The sequence below is a fragment of the Pristiophorus japonicus genome, chromosome 13 (genome assembly GCF_044704955.1).
Source record: "Pristiophorus japonicus isolate sPriJap1 chromosome 13, sPriJap1.hap1, whole genome shotgun sequence".
Lineage (NCBI taxonomy): Eukaryota > Metazoa > Chordata > Chondrichthyes > Pristiophoridae > Pristiophorus > Pristiophorus japonicus.
The window spans coordinates 129,114,113-129,137,362 of NC_091989.1; the positions used below are offsets into that span (position 1 = coordinate 129,114,113).

Here is a 23,250-nt window from a genome sequence, read left to right on the forward strand (position 1 = left end):
GAGTATAAAAGCAAGGAAGTCTTGCTACAGGTATTGCTGAGGCCACACCTGGAATACTGCATGCAGTTTTGGTTTCCATATTTACGACAGGATTTATTTGCTTTGGAGGCAGTTCAGAGAAGGTTCACTAGGTTGATTCCGGGGATGAGGGGGTTGACATATGAGGAAAGGTTGAATAGGTTGGGCCTCTACTCATTGGAGTTCAGAAGAATGAGAGGTGATCTTATCGAAAAGTATAAGATTGTGCAGGGGCTTGACAGGGTGGATGCAGAGAGGATATTTCCATTGATGGGGGAGACTAGAACTAGAGGGCATGATCTTAGAATAAGGGGCCGCCCATTTAAAACAGAGATGAGGAGAAATTTCTTCTCTCAGAGGGTTGTAAATCTGTGGAATTCGCTGCCTCAGAGAGCTGTGGAAGCTGAGACATTGAATAAATTTAAGACAGAAAAAGACAGTTTCTTAAGCGATAAGGGGATAGGGGATTATGGGGAGCGGGCGGGGAAATGGAGCTGAGTCCATGATCAGATCAACCATGATCTTATTTAATGGCAGAGCAGGCTCGAGGGGCTGTATGCCCTACTCCTGTTCCTATTTCTTATGTTCTTATGTTCCAATACGGGATAATCAGAGTCAACTATTGCAAGCTCATATTTTTAGCCATACAATGAAATTCTCCTGTATCTTAAAGACATTTTGGCCCTTACAGAAGTATTTCTAGAGCGTGAATAAATAACTAGTGATCTATAATAAGTCAGATTATGTATGACCTTTAGCGATATCATAGAAAATTATGACATTGAAGGAGGCCATTCGGCCCATCGTATATCTCTTAAACATTCTTCCCAAATATTAACAGGTAATTATTTTGGGACCTCTCCAACTATACAATGTTACCTGAAAGGATACGATCTGTACCTCAATACACATAGCTCACCTGAAAATTTGTAATAATTTCTCACTTGGGGCATTTTTCAGCCCAGTTATTATAGCATGAAGACGACTAACACAGTGTGTTGCGGAGGATATGGGGGTCACACACATGTTGCTCTCCTTCATATACTTGCGACCAGTAAGTGGTGTTGAAACTGTGAGTGTCCTGGACTGGTGGAGAAAATAGATAATATTATGATCACGATCTTTCACTCTAATGTATCTAGTGATTTATGCCAAACTTAAATATTGTACAAGGAGGCTGCAAATGGGCAAATGGCAGAATATTTAGTAACACTCACAAGTGGGTTATGAAGGCCTCGCTTGTGAGTGGGCTTATGAATTACTTCAAGGAATTTATATTTGTGAGTCTGTTAAAATTACATTTAAGGGGTAAACATAGAATATAGGTGTAGGAGTAGGCCATTCGGCCTTTCGAGCCGGCATCACCATTCAATAAGATTATGGCTGATCATTCACCTCAGTACCGCTTTCCTGCTTTCTCACCATATCCCTTGATCCCTTTAGCCGTAAGGGTCATATCTAACTTCCTCTTGAATATATCCAATGAACTGGCATCAACAACTCTCTGTGACAGGGAATTCCACAGGTTAACAACTCTGAGTGAAGAAGTTTTTCCTCATCTCAGTCCTAAATGGCCTACCCCTTATCCTAAGACTATGTCCCCTGGTTCTGGGCTTCCTCAACATCAGGAACATTCTTCTTGCATCTAACCTGTCCAGTCCTGTCAGAATTTTATATGTTTCTATGAGATCCCCTTTCATCCTTCTAAACTCCAGTGAATACAGGCCTAGTCGATCCAGTCTCTCCTCATATGTCAGTCCTGCCATCCCGGGAATCAGTCTGGTGAACCTTCGCTGCACTCCCTCAATAGCAAGAATGTCCTTCCTCAGATTAGGACCAAAACTGAACACAATATTCCAGGTGAGGCCTCACCAAGGCCCTGTACAACTGCAGTAAGACCTCCCTGCTCTTATACTCAAATCCCCTAGCTAAGAAGGTTAACATACCATTTGCCTTCTACACCGCCTGTTGTACCTGCATGACAACTTTCAATGAGTGATGTACCATCACACCCAGGTCTCATTGCACCTCTCCTTTTCCTAATCTGCCGCCATTCAGATAATATTCTGCCTTCGTGATTTTGCCTCCAAAGTGGATAACTTCACATTTATCCACATTATAGTGCATCTGCCATGCATTTGCCCACTCACCTAACCTGTCCAAGTCACCCTGCAGCCTCTTGGCGTCCTCCTCACAGCTCACGCCGCCACCCAGTTTAGTGTCATCTGAAAACTTGGAGATATTACACTCAATTCCTTCATCTAAATCATCAATGTACATTGTAAATAGCTGGGATCCCAGCGGCACCCCACTAGTCACTGCCTGCCATTCTGAAAATAACCTGTTTATTCCCACTCTTTGCCTCCTGTCTGCCAACCAGTTCTCTATCCACGTCAGTACATTCACCCAATACCATGTGCTTTAATTTTGCACACCAATCTCTTGTGTGGGACCTTGTCAAAAGCCTTTTGAAAGCCCAAATACACCACATCCACTGGTTTTCCCTTGTCCACTCTACTAGTTACATCCTCAAAAAATTCCAGAAGATTTGTCAAGCATGATTTCCCTTTCATAAATCCATGCTGACTTGGACCGATCCTGTCGCTGCTTTCCAAATGCGCTATTTCATCTTTAATAATTGATTCCAACATTTTCCCCACTACTGATGTGAGGCTAACCGGTCTATAATTACCCGTTTTCTCTCTCCTTCCTTTTTTAAAAAGTGGTGTTACATCAGCTACCCTCCAGTCCATAGGAACTGATCCAAAGTCGATAGACTATTGGAAAATGATCACCGATGCATCCACTATTTCTCGGGCCACTTCCTTAAGTACTCTAGGATGCAGACTATCAGGCCCCGGGGATTTATCGGTCTTCAATCCCATCAATTTCCCGAACACAATTTCCCACCTAATAAGGATTTCCTTCAGTTCCTCCTTCTCACTAGACCTTCGGTCCCCTAGTATTTCCGGAAGGTTATTTGTGTCTTCCTGAGTGAAGACAGAACCAAAGTATTTGTTTAACTGGTCCGCCATTTCTTTGTTCCCCATTATAAATTCACCTGAATCTGACTGCACGGGACCTATGTTTGTCTTCACTAATCTTTTTCTCTTCACATATCAGTCAGTTTTTATGTTCCCGGCAAGCTTCCTCTCATACTCTATTTTCCCCCTCTTAATTAAACCCTTTGTCCTCCTCTGCCGAATTCTAAATTTCTCCCAGTCCTCAGGTTTGCTGCTTTTTCTGGCCAATTTATATGCCTCTTCCTTGGATTTAACACTATCCTTAATTTCCCTTGTTAGCCACGGTTGAGCCACCTTCCCCGTTTTATTTTTACTCCAGACAGGGATGTACAATTGTTGAAGTTCATCCATGTGTTCTTTAAATGTTTGCCATTGCCTATCCACCGTCAAACCCTTTAAGTATCATTTGCCAGTCTATTCTAGCCAATTCACGTCTCATACCATCTAAGTTACTTTTCCTTAAGTTCAGGACCCTAGTCTCTGAATTGACTGTGTCACTCTCCACCTTAATAAAGAATTCTACTATATTATGGTCACTCTTCCCCAAGGGGCCTCACACAACAAGATTGCTAATTAGTCCTTTCTCATTTCACATCACCCAGTCTAGGATGGCCAGCCTTCTAGTTGGTTCCTTGACATATTGGCCTAGAAAACCTTCCCTAATACACTCCAGGAAATCCTCCTCCACCGTATTGCTACCAGTTTGGTTAGCCCAATCTATATGTAGATTAAAGTCACCCATGATAACTGCTGTACCTTTATTGCACACGTCCTTAATTTCTTGTTTGATGCTGTCCCCAACCTCACTACTACTATTTGATGGTCTGTACACAACTCCCACTCGCGTTTTCTGTCCTTTGGTATTCCGCAGCTCCACTCATACCGATTCCACATCATCCAAGCTAATGTCCTTCCTTACTATTGCATTAATTTCCTCTTCAACCAGCAACACCACCCCACCACCTTTTCCTTTCTGTCTATCCTTCCTAAATGTTGAATACCCCTGGATGTTGAGTCCCCCTGGAGCTATGTCTCCGTGATGCCAATTACATCATATCCGTTAACTGCTATCTGCACAGTTAATTCATCCACCTTATTCCGAATACTCCTTGCATTGAGGCACAGAGCCTTCAGGCTTGTCTTTTTAACACACTTTGCCCCTTTAAAATTTTGCTCTAATGTGGCCCTTTTTGCTTTTTGCCTTGGGTTTCTCTGCCCTCCACTTTTACTTTTCTTCTTTCTACCTTTTGCTTCTGCCGTCATTCTACTTCCCTCTGTCTCCCTGCATAGGTTCCCATCCCCCTGCCATATTAGTTAAACCCCTCCCCAACAGCACGAGTAAACATTCCCCCTAGGACATTGGTTCCAGTCCTGCCCAGGTAATTTTCCAATGGCACGCTTGCTGGAGAGTGCCCCCTGTTGGGAGTATGTATCGTGAATTCAGACCTGCTTTGGATGATGTTCTAACCATTAATTTAACAGGTTGGACAATTGTCTACAGTACACATTCGAATTTCTGGCACGTTCCCCACCCAAGCGAGACTGTCCACTAGGACCTCAAAGTCAGAAAATGATCCTTTAAACTAAACTTTCATAAGAAGTTACTTTAAAAAAAAAATAATCTAGTGGCCTGACTCCGCATATCTGAGATCATTAGCCCAGCCTTGTGTCTAGTTTCAGATATTGTTCTATAATAAGGGTGTTTGGCACTTTGGGATAGAAGTAGTTCCCCTGACTTTAGCAGAGATCTGTGCGCCGAATAGATGTGATTTACTAATATCCTGCCTTCTCAGTATGACATCACATGAAAAATGTAAGAATGTTGCATGTTGGGAGTACGGCTTAGCACTGAGGTCAGGAGACCACTGGGCTCAATGTTCAGCTGCCGTATATCATCCCTCATCATTCCAGTGAGCACCAGAATGAACAAGTGCCTGACTGTTCAGCAATCCAGGGCAGCTTTTGGCATTATTAATTTTAAAAAGCAGTATTTTTAATTAAGGTTAATACATTTTTTGTGAGCCTTCTTCTAAATTTAGTGACCCACACTTAACAATGTTTATTCCGTTTGTGCCACAAACAGACAATGCCAACTACAAATTCATTTTAAATTTACTGAAACCATAGTTTAAGGATTAAATATTGAACCAAGTATCAGACCTCACAAGGAAACTCCAGTGACTTCATTGCAATTATCAGGGCTGATTTTCCAAGAACATGTTGCTGGAAGGAAGCCCCACCTACCAGCTGTGCATATCGGGAAATCACAGGCACTACTTACTTGGAAGATTGGCCTGATCGTGCTACGACAAAATGCTATGGTGCCACTGTTACCAGAGGTTAAAAACATGGATAAATTTCCTGGTGTGGGTGAGGGCAGAAGTTCTGTCAGCCCCCAGAAGACGAGCATTCTAAAAGGAGGTGGGCTGGGAGATAGGCATCAGCCTCCAGATTTCTTTCCCACCTTCTGGGACTTCAATGAACTGCATGTCAGTGAAGATACCAGCGTACATAGAAACATAGAATATAGGTGCAGGAGTAGGCCATTCGGCCCTTCTAGCCTGCACCACCATTCAATATGATCATGGCTGATCATTCACCTCAGTACCCCTTTCCCACTTTCTCTCCATACCCCTTGATCCCTTTAGCCATAAGGGCCATATCTAACTCCCTCTTGAATATATCCAATGAACTGGCATCAACGACTCTCTGCTGCACTCCCTCAATAGCAAGAACATCCTTCCTCAGATTAGGAGACCAAAACTGTACACAATATTCCAGGTGAGGACTCACCAAGGCCCTGTACAATTGCAGTAAGATCTCCCTGCTCAGATACTCAAATGCCTTAGCTCTGAAGGCCAACATGCCATTTGCCTTCTTCATTGCTTGCTGTACCTGCATGCCAACTTTCAATGACTGGTGAACCAAGACACCTAGGTCTTGTTGCATCTCCCCTTTTCCTAATCTGCCACCATTTAGATAATATTCTGCCTTCGTGTTTTGCCACCAAAGTGGATAACCTCACATTTATGCACATTATACTGCATCTGCCATGCATTTGCGCCCTCACCTAACCTGTCCAAATCACCCGGCAGCCTCTTAGCATCCTCTTCACAGCTCACTCTGCCACCCAGTTTAGTGTCATCTGCAAACTTGGAGATATTACACTCAATTCCTGCATCCAAATCATTAATGTATATTGTAAAGAGCTGGGGTCCCAGTCCTGAGCCCTGTGGCACTCCACTAGTCACTGCCTCCCATTCCGAAAAGGACCTGTTTATCCCGACTCTCTGCTTCCTGTCTGCCAACCAATTCTCTATCCACGTCAGTATATTACCCCCAATACCATGTGCTTTGATTTTGTGGGACCTTGTCGAAGGCCTTCTGAAAGTCCAAATACACCACATCCACTGGTTCTCCCTTGTCCACTCTACTAGTTACATCCTCAAAAAATTCCAGAAGATTTGTCAAGCATGATTTCCCTTTCACAAATCCATGCTGACTTGGACCGATCCGATCACTGCTTTCCAAATCTGCTGTTATTTCATCCTTAATAATTGATTCCAACATTTTCCCCACTACTGATGTCAGGCTAACCGGTCTATAATCTCCCGTTTTCTCTCTCTCCCTCCTTTTTTAAAAAGTGGTGTTACATGAGCTACCCTCCAGTCCATAGGAACTGATCCAGAGTCAATAGACTGTTGGAAAATGATCACCAATGCATCCACTATTTCTAGAGCCACCTCCTTAAGTACTCTGATGCAGACAATCAGGCCCCGGGGATTTGTCGGCCTTCAATCCCATCAATTTCCCCATCACTATTTCCCACCTTATAAGGATATCCTTCAGTTCCTCCTTCTCACTAGACTCTCGGTCTCCTAGTACATCCGGAAGGTCATGTGTGTCTTTCTTCGTGAAGACAGAACCAAAGTATTTGTTCAATTGGTCTGCCATTTCTTTGTTCCCCATTATTAATTCACCTGAGTCCGACTGCAAGGGACCTACGTTTGTCTTGACTAATCTTTTTCTCTTCATATATCTATAGAAGTTTTTGCAGTCAGTTTTTATGTTCCCGGCAAGCTTCCTCTCGTACTCTATTTTCCCCCTCCTAATTAAACCCTTTGTCCTCCTCTGTCTCCCATTTATTTCCCTCTGCCTCCCTGCATAGGTTCCCATCCCCCTGCCATATTAGTTTAACTCCTCCCCAACAGCACTAGCAAACACTCCCCCTAGGACATTGATTCTGGTCCTGGCCAGGTGTAGACCGTCCGGGTTGTACTGGTCCAGTTCAATGGGGCAGCAGAAGTGGGTCCCACAGGAGCGCTCCAAGCTAGGATCATGGCCTGAACATCCAGAGGGTAACAGCTGATCAGGATGAATTTGGTCCTTTGAGAAAGGCAATAGATTTGAAAATTTACTGTGCTTTTAAGCCAGTCCTACTAGCTTTGCTTTCACGCAGTTTGCAAATGCACTCTCGAGTGAGATGCACTCATACTGGCATGGGTGCCCGTCTGATTTATGTAAATGATCTGACTGTGCCCTGATCCCTGAAACTTTGATGGTCAGGCACTCTTCACCAATGGAGCACAATTTGTGCTCCAGCATTTACAGCAATGGAGCAGGATTGCAGATATTCGGTTCCTTGCAGTCAAATATAGCTATTCTGTATTTAAATGTGACACGAGAACACTTCTGATACAAGCCGAGTTTTAGTTTGCTCCTAACTTAGTTTGAACTGGTATAGTAAATCCTGTGATATACAATTCCAATTAAAAGCTACTTTTTTGACAGTCAGGACCTGCTGCGTGAGACTGGATGTCATTGAGATTCATGCTTCTTGCTCCTGACATGGAAAATACCAGATAGGAGTATGAAACTTCACAATATATGTGCTTGGTACCACCGAGAGTGCACAGCAGGGCATTTGTTCTCTTTATTCACAAGGTTTGAGTTCTCATATGTGCAGTATAAAACCACATAACCTATCCACGTAGATAAAGGGTATTCTTAATTGTTGATTGGGCATCTTGAGATTCAAAATAGATCTCTGCATAAACAGGAACAGCAAATGTTAATAAGTCAGACAAAATTAATTTGTCTGCTATTTTAACCAATTTATTTTAAATGGCTTAACATTCTCATTAAAATAATTTAGTGAAACTTTATATGAACATGTCAATATTACTAATGTCTCAGTGTGATTTTAACCCAAAAATGTGGTCGTCCATACACAAAGACCCATTTTAATCATCCAACAACTGATAACACCTTTCATTCAACAACACTTCATTATTCTATTTCGGGTGATTGTGCAGTTTTATACTGCACATGTTAATGTGTCTCACTAATGTCACACAGCATAATTTCAACCAAAATAATTTTTTTTTTGCCCTTTGAATTCATTAAATAAAAGGCTTTAAAAACATATTACAAGCCGATATGATATCAGATCCAATAGGTCTAGGAGTACGTTAGTAGACCACATCGAGCTAAATTTCCTCAACAGTTCTGCTGGACTCGCACAACTACTCCAGCAAGAATTTAGCAGAATTCTTGGAAAAGGCCGGAACCCAGTTGCACCAGGTCCTGACCTTATTGGGGAAATCCTACCCTTACATAACCAGCTATGTCCGAGGGAACAGGGCCTGATGCTGGACTCCCTATGCTGAGCGTTCCTGCTTCCTCAACCTATATGGAGCCCAGCATAAAACTGGAGGCCAGAACACTGAATGAGTTGGTGTACTAGTCACTGGGAACAGTAGCATGTTACTCAACTAGTAATCCAGAGGCCTGGACTAATGATCCAGAGACGCGAGTTCAAATCCCACCATGTCAGCTGGGGAATTTAAATTCACTAAATTAAATAAATCCGGAACAAAATGCTAGTTTCAGTAATGGTGAACTTGAAACCGTCGGACTGTCGTAAAAGCCTATCTGGTTCACTCAATCATGTCCTTTAGGGAAATAAATCTGCTGTCCTTACCTGGTCTGGCCTATATGTGACTCCACAGCAATGTTGACTTTTAACTGCCCTCTGAAATGGCCTAGCAAGCCACTCAGTTGTAACAAACCACTATGACAAACAATAATAAGAATAAAACTGGATGGACCACCACCGGCTTCATAGATAACAATGGCATACCCAGCCCAGTCGACTCTGCAAAGTCCTCCTCACTCCCTAGCAGCACTGTGGAAGTACTTTCACCACACGGACTGCAGCGGCTCACCACCATCTTCCCAAGGGCAATTAGGGATGGGCAATAAATGCAATTGCCAGCGACATCCACATCCCAAAAACAAATAAAAAAGGGGCAGAAGTGGGACACAACCAGGTAAGTAGGCTGGGCCATCGAGAATGGGTAACATACAAGGGAAGGGAACTATACAAGTCAGCGGCCTAGACATCCGACATTGTGTCTGTAGTACGGAGATCAGCTGTTACATGCACATAAGATGCCCTTGTACTGGCCCTGCTAATCTCGCCGAGATCAGCACTGGTGGGCACCAGTGGGTGCCATCCGACTATAACTGCCGGGATTGCACCTCGTATGTTTTCCAGTATTATTCAGTAACTCTGACATAGTACTATCTGTCGTTGCTTCATCTAGAAAACTCAATACTTACATTGTCAAAATGTTGTTGAAGATTGTGCTGCACTTGCATCCTTTCAGTTGTTTCTGTATTTGACATGTTGCTCAGATATCTGTTTGGAGTTCCTATCTCATCATCTGCATCATCTCCCAGGAAAATTCTTTCATCTATGTTTCCCACAGTTAACACATATTCTTCGTAGGACTTGTTAATGGCTTTACTGTAATAACAGAGTAAAAAAATAACAGATGTCCTAAAATAAAGCCAGACCTCAGTTATTCAGGTATTTTCCATACTTACAAGTGTGTTAAAGAAATAACTTATACTTTTCATGTCCTCATGATGTCCCAAAGTGCCTCACAGCCAATGAAGTACTTTCAAAGTGTAGGTAAGGTTCTAATATAAACAAACGCACTAGCCAATTTGCACATATCAAGGTCCCACAAAGAGCAATGAGAAAATTGACCAGATAATCTGTTTGGTGGTGCTGGTTAAGGGATAAATGTTGGCAGGACTCTAGAATATCAAACTGGAGTTACTCAAACGTATGAACAGCAAACCTGTATGGAGGGCCCAATCAACCTGCTCCTCAACCTCCACCCATCTGAGCCATAGAAATGTAGTTCAATAAACTAATGGCAAGCAGATGCATAATCAAGCATTATTGTACACAATGTTCTTTTAATTTTGTGTATATGCAGTAATTTTAGAACAGCTGTTGTCTAGATGTGTGTTTCAAGTTAAAAATGCTTTCAGCATTCCCAGTGACACTCTAGTTACAGCAATGGCGACAGCAGGCAGCTACCATCTCCCTTCCCGTTTTGTGATCTCGGGCTCAATGCAAAACCTACGGTTTAATGGATAGCTGTGTAGGTAGGGGGACTATTTGGAAGATTATCTTGTGCCATTATCTTGAGGAACTGATGGCCGGGAGTGTGAAATCGAGTGACGGTGTTTCTTCTTCTTCTTCACTCTCCACTCCCTCTTCTTGGTCAATGACTAGCTGGGCAGGCTGCATTTCTTGGGTGTGTGAAATGAGGAAGGTAAGTTTTTTATTTAAGGAGGTGTATACTTGTATTGGAGACAGTTCAGAGAAGGTTCACTAGATTGATTCCTGAGATGAAGAGTTTGACTTACGAATATGGGTTGAGTAGGTTGGGCCAATACTCATTGGAGTTTAGAAGAATGAGAGGAAATCTTATTGAAACATACAAGATAATGAGGGGGATCAACAAGATAGATGCAGAGAGGATGTTTCCACTCATGGGGAAATCTAGAACCAGGGGGCATAATCAAGCATTGTGTACAATAATGTTATTAGGGGGCATAGTTTCAGAATAAGGGGTCGCCCATTTAAAACTGAGATGAGGAGGAATTTCTTCTCTCAGAGGGTTGTAAATCTGCAGAATTCTCTGCCCCAGAGAGCTGTGGAGGTTGGGTCATTGAAGGCAGAGATAGATAGATTTTTGAGCGTTAAGGGAGTAAAAGGGTTCTGGGGGGCAGGCAGGGAAGTGGAGCTGAGCCCATGATCAGATCAGCCATGATCTTATTGAATGGCGGAGCAGGCTCGAAGGGCCAAATGGCCTACTCCTGTTTCTATTTCTTATGTTCTTAGGTCCACAAGGGCGGAGTTGTGGTGAGGGAGGGCAGGAAAGCAAGAGGTGCATGCCAGGAGGATGATAATATATGAGGATACCAGCATCTTGTATCCTTTCAGCCCCGCCACTGGCCAAAGGCTCAGCCATGCCCATGCCAAGAATGGCCTGTACCGTCTTCTGCAAGGGGGTGAGGTGAAGCCAGGAATGGGAGGTGTGCTCATCTTTGGTACAGATTGTTGATAGGTGAGTGATTGGGGGCGGGGTAGTCATGCATTGAGAAGTGTGTGAAGCTAGTGGTGCAGTTGGTAGGAGACGGCTCTTGAAGATGCAATCATTGACTTTGACCACTGGTCTGAGGTCATGAAGCTTCTTTGGGCACTGGAGCCAAGTCGTGGGGGTCATACTGCTGGCCTCAGTGTTGTGGTCCCACAATTCATCTTTCTGGAGGGAATCCTGGCCCCTATAGGAACAGGGCCGCTCTTGCAGTGTTTACCCTTGGAGTGCTGTGTGCAAGACCCTGGGTGCCCATTTCCTGGCTTGCTGAGCCATTTGTGTTCGTGCTGAAGCACTTCTAGCACTTTTTTTTTTAGGTGCAATTCAGCTTTAAGAGCTGAAGATTCCCATCTGGGAATTTTTTTTTTAAATGTTAATTTTTTTTCAGAAGGTGTTGAGCTGTAAGGGCTAAAAACTGTCTATTTTTTACATGCTTTTTATTTTTTCATTTCAGAAGGCAGTTCCCCTTTAAGGGATCAAACTCCTTTTTGAAATGACAGACTTGCTTTAAGAGAAGACTGTTCTTGGTGCAATAACGCCACGGCCACGCTACATTGAGGCCTCCTGCCAGGACGAACGCTACCAAAATGGCATTGCACAATAAGTTTAGTGCTGGGCTAATGTTAGCCACCAGCACCAATTTACTGGTCCTGCCAGCACTATCATTTTCGGCAGCTGTTAACACTGGCCTGCAGTGGCACTGGCAGGTTTTTGCCAATATCGAATTTCTAGGCCCACGAATTCTAGTTAAATTTTTATCCTACCTAGCCCAGGAGTGTTGAAATCCTTATGGCACCTCGATTGCTAGTTCAGTGCACTCTCCACAGACTGGGAATTGAACCTGGAACCATCTGGTCTGTATGGCTTAGTCCTACACTGGGTAGTGCCTTTCCCCATTAGGGCATTGGGAGAGCATCTCCAAATTTCTAATGATAGAAGAGAACTGTCTTGTTATCTCTTTCCTAACTTTAGAAATTATACCAGCAGTCAGAGGCCAGGGATCAAAATTATGTGCATGTGATTCAGTAAAGACATGAAACTCTGCCAACCCGAAAGAGATTGGCTGAGCAGGCAGTGTAACTGTGGCTGCCAGCTTATACTTGCAAAAACAATCAGTGTTACACCACTTGCTGCAGTATGACTTGGGCATTATTTAACATTGTAACATTGTTATTGAAACAACAGAGAATGTTACTGTAATTATAGTGTAATAATATAGCTCCACCTGTGGACTCTGATGAAATGCATCCCAGGGTATTATAAAGAGATGGCGGAAGTTATAGCAGATGCATTTGTTATAATCTACCAAAATTCTCTGGACTCTGGGGAGGTACCAGCAGATTGGAGAGCAGCTAATGTAACGCCTCTGTTTAAAAAAGGGGGCAGGCAAAAGGCAGGTAACTATAGGCCGGTTAGTTTAACATCTGTAGTGGGGAAAATGCTTGAAACTATCATTAAGGAAGAAATAGCGGGACATCTGGATAGGAATAGTGCAATCAAGCAGACGCAGCATGGATTCATGAAAGGGAAATCATGTTTAACTAACTTACTGGAATTCTTTGAGGATATAACGAGCATGGTGGATAGAGGTGTACCGATGGATGTGGTGTATTTAGATTTCCAAAAGGCATTCGATAAGGTGCCACACAAAAGGTTACTGCAGAAGATAAAGGTACGCGGAGTCAGAGGAAATGTATTAGCATGGATAGAGAATTGGCTGGCGAACAGAAAGCAGAGAGTCGGGATAAATGGGTCCTTTTCCGGTTGGAAATCAGTGGTTAGTGGTGTGCCACAGGGATCAGTACTGAGACCACAACTGTTTACAATATACATAGATGACCTAGAAGAGGGGACAGAGTGTAGTGCAACAAAATTTGCAGATGACACTAAGATTAGTGGGAAAGCGGGTTGTGTAGAGGACTCAGAGAGGCTGCAAGGAGATTTGGATAGGTTAAGCGAATGGGCTAAGGTTTGGCAGATGGAATACAATGTCGGAAAGTGTGAGGTCATCCACCTTGGGAAAAAAAACCAGTAAAAGAGAATATTATTTGAATGGGGAGAAATTACAACATGCTGTGGTGCAGAGGGACCTGGGGGTCCTTGTGCATGAATCCCAAAAGGTTAGTTTGCAGGTGCAGCAGGTAATCAGGAAGGCAAATGGAATGTTGGCCTTCATTGCGAAAGGGATGGAGTACAAAAGCAGGGAGGTGTTGCTGCAACTGTATAAGGTATTGGTAAGGCCGCACCTGGAGTACTGCGTGCAGTTTTGGTCACCTTACTTAAGGAAGGATATACTAGCTTTGGAAGGGGTACAGAGACGATTCACTAGGCTGATTCGAGAAATGAGGGGGTTACCTTATGATGATAGATTGAGTAGACTGGGTCTTTACTCCTTGGAGTTCAGAAGGATGAGGGGTGATCTTATAGAAACATTTAAAATCATGAAAGGGATAGACAAGATAGAGGCAGAGAGGTTGTTTCCATTGATGGGGGAGACTAGAACTAGGGGGCACAGCCTCAAAATACGGAGGAGCCAATTTAGAACCGAGTTGAGAAAGAATTTCTTCTCCCAGAGGGTTGTGAATCTGTGGAATTCTCTGCCCAAGGAAGCAGTTGAGGCTGGCTCATTGAATGTTTTCAAGTCAAAGATAGATAGATTTTTAAGCAATAAGGGAATTAAGGGTTACGGGGAGAGGGCGGGTAAGTGGAGCTGAGTCCACGACCAGATCAGCCATGATCTTATTGAATGGCGGAGCAGGCTCGAGGGGCTAGATGGCCTACTCCTGTTCCTAATTCTTATGTTCTTATGACTCCTGTGGCACTGCAGCCAGTACTGTTTATAATAAAGGGAACAGGTCACCTGACTGGCGAGTTCCAGTATGTTCTGCCATCTTAAGGCTTTGTGTGTTTCTGTGAGTACTGAAAATATCACAATGGCGATGAAGATGAAATTAAGCGGATAAAACAAAGCTGCAATTTTTGTTGGTGGAGGATTCAACCAGCCGACAGAGTGATTTTGAGAGCTTCTCTGTTTTGATTAGCAGCTACAAATCCGAGGTAAATTACAAGCACACTTGTTTGAACTGCCAGAGTCCAGATGGCCACGGCCTATGGGGGTAATAGGGCATTTGGGGGAATTTCAATGCAACCTTGAAAGTTTCAGAGCGTATGTGGAGCGGCTAGAAATGTTTTTCACCACAAATAATATCATCGAAGTCCCCAATGATGAAAACCATAACCGGGTGGTGTTGGAATGACAAAGGGCTATTTTCTTAACTGAAGCAAGGCCCGAGGTGTATGAAACCTTGAAAAATTTGCTTGTGCCAGATAAGCCAAAGGACACAACTCTTAAGATCAGCATTACAGCCCCGTGCCCTTGGAAATTGCTGAAAGTTATCGTTTCGGAATATGAGATCAGTTAATCGAAGAAAAGATCAGTGAGTACATTGTAGCATTAAAAAAGCTATCTATTCACTGTAATTTCGGAAACTTTCAGAACTGAGCATTGCGTGACCGCTTTGTTTGTGGGATGAAAAATGATGTGATCAGAAGAAAGTTATTGACAACTCCTAACTTGACTTTTGATTTAGCTTGTCAGACAGCTATGTCATGAACCTGGCCAACCAATATTCCCGACAATTTCATACTATTTTCAGTCGTCAGACAACCAAGGTGAATTGCCTGCAGGTTAAAAGTAAAAAGGGGGTTGGGCCCCAAAGTCTCAGAAACTGGCAATGGTAACAGAGCATTGAAGTCCTGCTCTCGGTGCCTGGGACAACACATTGCTCAAAGTTGTCCATATGTGAAGGCAGAGTGTTTCTTCTGCAGGAAATCTGGGCATCTTTGAAGGCATGCCGGCCGAAGGGTAAATCGGCTTTCAAAGCTATGAGTAGAAATCCCGAGAGTCTACATAGCCTGGAAGAAAAACAACAGGACGAGGAGATGTTAGAGCTAAACATCATCAGGAGCATGAGGCTAACTAAAAGCGATTCGAAAAGTATCATAATCCACATAGATGTTGCAGGAACCAAGATACCCATGGAAATCGACACTGGTGCATCCATCCATGAGTATAGTACCAGAGTCGCTATACCGCGACAAATTGTGTGATTTCTCTTTGGAAAAATCCAACATAGAGCTGCGAGACTACTCGGGAGAGAACATTCCTGTGGTAGGTCGTATCACCGTACCGGTGAAATACAAGGACCAAGTTCAGAGTTTGCCTTTATTAGTAGTGGCAGGAGACAAGCCTGCTTTACTAGGAAGAAATTGGTTGGGACCACTAAAGCTGGAATGGAGTGAGATTTTTCGTGTTGAAACGAGATTTGCATCAAAGGATGATGTCATCAAGAATTAGCCGAAGGTATTGTGCGAGACAGGCAGTCCAATCCAAGGCTTCAAGGCGAGTGTTAGGGTACAGAAGGACGCTAGATCGGTTTGCTGCAAGCCACGTTCCGTACCATATGCACTCAAGGAAAATGTTGAGCAAGAACTCAAAAGACTAGAGACTGAGAACATTATTTCTAAGATAGATCTATGTAATTGGACTACACCCATTGTTGTTGTACTCAAGTCTGATGGTACGGTAAGATAGGGCCCAAGTTTCCACATGATTCGCGCCTGATTTTTAGGAGCAACTGGTGGAGAACGGACTATTTTAGAAATCGCAATTCTCCACATTTTTTTTTCTGCAGTTCTAGTCAGGTAGAACAGTTCTAGTTTAGAACAGAATTTTTTCTTCAAAAGGGGGCGTGTCCGGCCACTGACGCCTGATTTGAAAGTTTCCACAGTGAAAATGTACTCCAAACTAAAGTAGAATGGAGCCAGTGAAGATTTTTGTAGAACTGAAAAAACCTGTTCTACACATTAAAAAATCAGGCGCAGGTTACAAATTAGGCGTCCAGAACGAGGTGGGGGGGAGGGGAACTCATTAAATTCGACAATAAATCCTTATTTATACTTCTACAAATATTATACAAATAAATCCAACCTGAATAAACATTTATAAGCTAAGAAAAGATTAAATAAACCATCTTCCTACCTGTGTGAAAGTGCTTCAGCCAGGGAGTATTCTGCAGCGAGCGGGAGGGGGAGAGAGAGAGAGAGAGAAGGGGGGGGAAGAGAGGGGGAGGGAGGGGGGAGAGGGGAGGGGGAGAGGGAGGGAGGGAGAGAGAAAGAGAAAGAGAGAGATAGAGAGAGAGAGAGAGAGGGAGGGGGAGAGAGAGAGAGAGAGGGAGAGAGCGGGGGGTGGGAGGGAGGAAGAGAGCGAGAGCGGGGGGTGAAGAGCGGGGGGGGGAGGAGAGAGAGCGGGGGGGTGGGGGAGGAGAGAGAGCGGGGGGGTGGGGGAGGAGAGAGAGCGGGGGGGTGGGGGGGAGAGCGGGTCGGGGAACAGGAGCGCGGGACGGGTCAGGTCAGTCGGGGGGGGGGGAGCGGGTGTCGGGGCGGGAGGAGCGGGTGTCGGGTCGGGTCTGGTCGGCGGGAGGGGTGGGGGGGAGCGGGTGTCTGGTCGGGGGGGAGTGGGTGTCGGGTCGGGTCGGCGGCGGGAGGGGGGGGGGAGCGGGTGTCTGGTCGGGGGGGAGCGGGGGTCGGGTCGTCGGCGGGGGGGAGGGGCGGGGGGGGGGGGGGGCGGGAGCGAGTGTCGGGTCTGGTCGGGGGGAGAGCCGGAGCTGGCCGTGGGAGGAGCCTCATTCACGCAGCCCCAGTGAGGCCATTCAGCCAGGACTAGGGACTGCGTGCTTCGGGCCCCTCCCACACAGTTCGGTGCCTGGAGCTACTGCACTTGCGTGCCGACTGTAGCGCGCATGTGCAGAGGTCCCGGCGCTGATGGCTCCGCCCCCCCACAGTTCGTGCTGGCTTCGCCGAGGGCAAGAGGACCTGTAAGTAGGTGGAGAATACCGAAGATTTTTTTAGGCGCCATTTTAGGTGCGAAAAACGGGCGCCCAGCTCGGAGGGGCGCCCGTTTTTTTTCTTGTGGAAACTTGGGCCCATTGTGTGGTGATTATAAAGTAACCGTAAAACAGGTTCTAGAGGGTAATGTCCCCAATACATTGCCAAATGTAGAAGATTTGTTCACAACACCGACAGGTGGTCAGATCTTCTCAAAGTTGGATCTTACGAATTAGATGAGAAGTCCAAGTCATGCATGACAATAAATACTCATCTAGGCCTATATCAATTTAATAGGCTACCATTTGGAGCGTCTTCCGCCCCTGCCATATTCCAAGGGGTGATGAATCAGATTTTGCAAGGTATTGAAGGGGTAGTATGTTATTTAGATGACATACTAATTTCAACACCAAATAGGCAAATTCATAATAACACATCGAATTAAGTTCTCAAACGGCTAGAGAAGCAGAGTACGAGTGTCTGCTCGCAAGTGTGAGTTATTTCAAAACTCAGTGGAGTACTTAGGGTACAGAGTAGACAAAGATGGTTTACATCCAACCAAGGGAAAGCTGGATGCAATCAGAAATGCATGCACTTCCAAGAATGTCACTGAACTTCGATCATTTTTGGGTCTTTTGAACTATTATGGGAAGTTCCTACCAAATTTGGCTACAGTATTACATCCACTGAATGAACTATTGAAAAAACAGGTCCATTGGAAGTGGTCAGAAGAATGCGATACAGCATTCAAGGAGTATAAAAGCAAACTGGTAGAGAGCACCACGTTAGTTCACTATGACATATCTAAGGAGATCAAGCTAGCATCTGATGACTCTCCATATGAAGTTGGGGCAGTGATCTCTCATGTATTACGTAGTGGGGAGGAGAGACCAATTGCTTTTGCTTCACACACTCAGTGCTAGTGAGCGTAATTATGCACAAATCAAAAGGGAAGCTTTGGCATTAATTTTTGGGGTCAAGAAGTTCCACAAATACTTGTATGGTCGTAAGTTTACCATCGTTACGGACCATAAGCCCCTGGCAGCAATCCTCTATCCAAAGTCCCCAGTTCCAACATTAGCTGTAGCCCGAATGCAGAGATGGGCTTTGATTTTGTCAACATATACATATGATATTGAATACAGATGATCAGCTGATCACAGTAATGCTGATGCTATGTCTAGATTGCCTTCCCCATCACAAGTTACACCCAATATTTTTCATACATTGATGAACTGTCAGTCACAGCTGAAGAGATTGGTAGAGCAACCAAACGTGACCCAGTTATGTCAAAGGTGTATGATTATATTGCAAATGGATGGCCAAACCAGGTAACAGACAAAGATATTCATCCATTCTTCATTCGTAGGAATGAATTATCAATCAATAAAGATTGCATCACGTGGGGTGCAAGAGTGGTTATACCAAATAAATTCAGGTCCAAATTATTAGGAGACCTCCATGACCAGCACCTGGGAATGTGCTTGACCAAGAGTTTTGCACGCAATTACTTATGGTGGCCAGATCTTGATAAAGATATAGAGTACATTGTCAGTCAGTGCATGTCAAATGGTAAGCAAGCAACCACCATCAGTACCATTACAGCCATGGAAATGGCCTCCCAGGGTGTGGCAAAGGCTACACATCAATTTTGCTGAGCTAGAAGGACAAGAATTGTTCACTGTGATTGATAATTATTCAAAGTGGGTCGAGGTGTTTCCAATGGGGAAAATAACAAGTAAAACATTAGACATTTTGCAAAGATTATTTTCTTCATTTGGCCTCCCAGAAGAAATTGTTTCTGATAATGGATCACAATTTCGTTCAGAAGAATTTGCACAGTTCATGAGCAAAAATGGGGTGAAAGATACCAAGGTTCCACCGTATCACCCTGCTTCAAATGGTGCAGCAGAGCGCACTGTACAAATTGTAAAACGTGCTCTCATCAAACAGATGTTGGATCCAAATCCAAAGAAACGACAGTTGTCATTGGACCACAAATTGGCTAATTTTCTAATTACGTATCGTAATACTCCTCACACAACTACTGGTAGAACACCAGCAGAGTTGTTTCTCAAACGACAGCCACGAACCAGATTCTCGTTGTTAAAACCAAACTTGGCACAGTCCATAAAAGAGATACAATTAAGACAGAAAGAGAATCATGACAGAGGTAGAGTAAAAGAGAGAAGTGTGAAATTAAATCAGAAGGTGAGAGTGAAGAACCATCACCATAAATGGTGAAAATGGTTACCAGGAAGAGTGGTTAAGATATGTGGCCCTCGCACATATTTGGTCAAGATGTTTGATCATGGACAGGTTAGGTTTGTTCACATTGATCATATTTTACCTACAGACGTGAAAGTAATTGAAAGTGGGAATGATTTAATTATTTCTGACTGATCAGATAGTTTTGATACACCAGTCGCATATCCTACATCCAATGTACTGGAAACAAATCCAAGAGAAAGTCAGAATTTAATTCTGAGTCCGAGTCAGGCAGACAAACAGTTTGAAGTTAGAGAGTTCAAATGGAAATCAAGGGCATCCCTTGGAGGAAAACTTTCCTCAGGATCAGCCTCAAATGAGTTTAAATTCAACATAATTTTTGGAAGGTTCTGTTAGAGAGCGAGGGTACCCTCTGCGAAGCAGAAAATGTGGTTCAGCTTGATTTGTAAATATGGCAAAATAGGTCCATATCTTTTGTTATGTATAACCATGCAAGTTATGTATGATGATTATTAGTGTTATGATTACTTCTTAAGGAGGGAGAAGTGTAATATACATAGCTCCACCTGTGGACTCCTGTGGCACTGCAGCCAGTGCTGTTTATAATAAAGAGAACAGGTCACCTGACTGGTGAGTTCTGGAATGTTCTGTCATCTTAAGGCTGTGTGTGTTTCTGTGAGTAACTCTGAAAATATCAGAGTTACATTAGGTTAGCAATTCTGAATGGAAGTGTAATCAAAAAGAACTAGGAAATTTCACTCAACAGAAATTTCACAGAATCCCAACTTTTACACCAGTATAGTTCGTTGCTATTCACCTAATCTTTTAAATTCAGAATAGGATACCATTTCTGTGAAGCCTGAGAGACAGAATTTCTGCATCACTTACACACTGTCTGCAAAGTTCCCGGGATCCAGAAAGCCAGTTAGAGTTTCTCCTCTTCCCTTCAGGATCTGTGGTCAATCACAAATACACCATTTTTTTTGTAACATATGTTAAATAATTCATAAACCTTGTAAAAGTTGTTGTTTTGAATTGGATAATTAGATATAAATTATTCTTTTAAAGCTTGAAATTTGACATATGGGTGCTACAGTGGGTTAGGCACTGACCTATCATCTCCTGGATCTGTTCAAATCTAGCCTAAGCTAATGGGATATGTCTATGTCTGTGTCTGTGTAAAGCTCCTACAGTTTCTGTAGGGGATTTTGGGGGGCGAAATTGCCCCAATCAGAAAGGCACTAACGGGGCGCGAATTCTTTACCGCCTGGGCGCGGCGGAATTGCCCACAGGATTCTGCAGGCGAAAACTGGTTTGCGCCACGCCCCGTATTTTTCACCCCTAGTGGGGGCACACATGATGGTGACATCATCGCTGTGCGCACTGACCCCTTAGCGCCCCACACCGACCCCTCATCACTACGTGCTGACCCCTTTGCGCACTGCGGGAGAAATTGCCCCGCGGGACACAAGGTTGCCGTGGGGCGATGCCAACGATTTGCAGGCGTGAAGCTGTCAAAACCCTTCCTAGATGCCACGAAAGCGACTGCAGAGTTCACAGCGACCCTACGCCTTAAAAGGGCGGGTCGCGTTGAGCATCGCACACTGCCTCCATTTACCGTCAGAGCCCCACGGAGGCCATTCCTGCCTCCGATACCGCCCCAAAACATTTTCTCTTTCAAAGTGCCCAATTCAGCAAGATTTAGCAGTCCCTCTCGCCGGGCACTAAATCTTCACTTAATTCAAATTGTGCGCCCCAAGGGGGGGGCACAGGGCAATTTAGCCCGCGTAGTTTCTTCATCATCATCATAGGCAGTCCCTTGGAATCGAGGAAGACTTGCTTCCACTCCAAAAATGAATCCTTAGGTGGCTGAACAGTCCAATATGAGAGCCACAGTTCCTGTCACAGGTGGAACAGATAGTCGTTGAGGGAAAGGGTGGGTGGTACTGGTTTGCCGTATTCTGTTTCCGCTGCCTGCGCTTGATTTCTGCATGCTCTCGGTGATGAGACTCGAGGTGCTCAGCGCCCTCCCGGATACACTTCCTCCACTTAGGGCGGTCTTTGGCCAGGGACTCCCAGATGTCAGTGGGGATGTTGCACTTTATCAGGAAGGCTTTGAGAGTGTCCTTGTAATGTTTCCTCTGCCCACCTTTGGCTCGCTTGCCGTGAAGGAGTTCCGAGTAGAGCGCTTGCTTTGGGAGTCTCATGCCTGGCATGCGAACAATGTGGCCTGCCCAGCGGAGCTGATCAAGTGTGGTCAGTGTTTCAATGCTGGGGATGTTGGCCTGGTCGAGGTGGCCAACGTTGGTGCGTCTGTCCTCCCAGGGGATTTGTAGGATCTTGTGGAGACATCGTTGGTGGTATTTCTCCAGTGACTTGTGGTGTCTACTGTACTTAGTTTCTTATGGATAGGTTATATAGCAAAGAAGTACACCAAAAACTACCTCGGAGTTAGAACGAATCTGCTCAGGTCACAGGATGGCTGATGTACAAACTGAAAAATGTTGCAGTGGTGCACCATAGGATACTCGCATCTTTCTCTAGTTTCTCTTTGATCTTCCCTCTTGACCTCTCCAAGCTCATCTTGTCCATGAGACCCACTTCCTGCTCCCTTGACCCGATTCTCACTAAACTGCTGACTACCCATCTTCCTTTTTTGGCTCCCATGTTAGCCGACATTATTAACAATTCTCTCTCCTCAGGTACTGTTCCCCTCTCCTTCAAAGCTGCGATTATCACCCCTCTCCTCAAAAAAATAAACCTTGACCCCAGTGTGCTTGCTAGGTACCGCCCCATCTCCAACCTCCCTTTCCTCTCCAAAGTCCTTGAACGTGTTGTCGCCTCCCAAATCTGTGACTACCTTTCCCAAAACTCCATATTTGAATCCCTTCAATCTGGTTTTCGCACCTGCCACAGTACCAAAACGTCTCATAAAAGTCACAAATTACATACTTTGTGACTGTGATATAGGTAAACTATCCCTTCTCATCCTCCTGGACCTGTCTGCAGCCTTCAACACAGTTGACCACATCTCTCCCATCGTCCAGCTGGGTGGGACTGCACTCGCCTGGTTCCATTCTTATCTATCTAATCATAGCCATAAAATCTCCTGCAATAGCTTCTCTTCCCACTCCACATCGTTACCTCTGGTATCCCCCAAGGATCTATCCTTGGCCCCCTCCTATTTCTCATCTATATGCTGCCCTTTGGCAATATCATCCGAAAAAACGGAGTCAGTTTCCACATGTACGCTGACGACACACCTCCACCACTTCTCTCAATCTCTCCATGGTCTCTAAATTATCAGACTGCTTATCCGACATCTAGTACTGGATGAGCAGACATTTTCTCCAATTAAATATTGGGAAGATCGAAGCCATTGTCTTTGGCCCTGCCACAAACTGCGTTCCCTAGCCACTGACTCCATCCCTCTCATAAGAACATAAGGAGAAGGCCATACGGACCCCTCGAGCCCGCTCCGCCATTTAATACGATCATGGCTGATCTGATCATGGACAGGTCCACTTCCTTGCCCACTCTCCCTAGCATCTATCGGAGGCTAAACCTAGGCGTCATATTTGACCCTGAAATGAGCTTCCGGCCACATAACTAAAACCGCCTATTTTCACCTC

General features: G+C 44.5%; 1 protein-coding gene across 5 annotated transcripts in view; it reads right to left on the bottom strand.

Moving 5' to 3' along the window:
* rbl2 (retinoblastoma-like 2 (p130)) overlaps positions 1-23,250 on the bottom strand; it is a 210,997-nt gene that overhangs the window by 68,600 nt on the left and 119,147 nt on the right. For all 5 annotated transcript variants that reach the window (XM_070898000.1, XM_070897999.1, XM_070898001.1 and 2 more), the window contains 3 exons: positions 20,507-20,571; positions 9,666-9,852; positions 938-1,104 (listed from right to left, as the gene is read on the bottom strand). In XM_070898000.1, the coding sequence (XP_070754101.1) occupies positions 938-1,104; positions 9,666-9,852; positions 20,507-20,571 (419 nt within the window). The remainder of the gene's footprint in view (positions 1-937; positions 1,105-9,665; positions 9,853-20,506; positions 20,572-23,250) is intronic.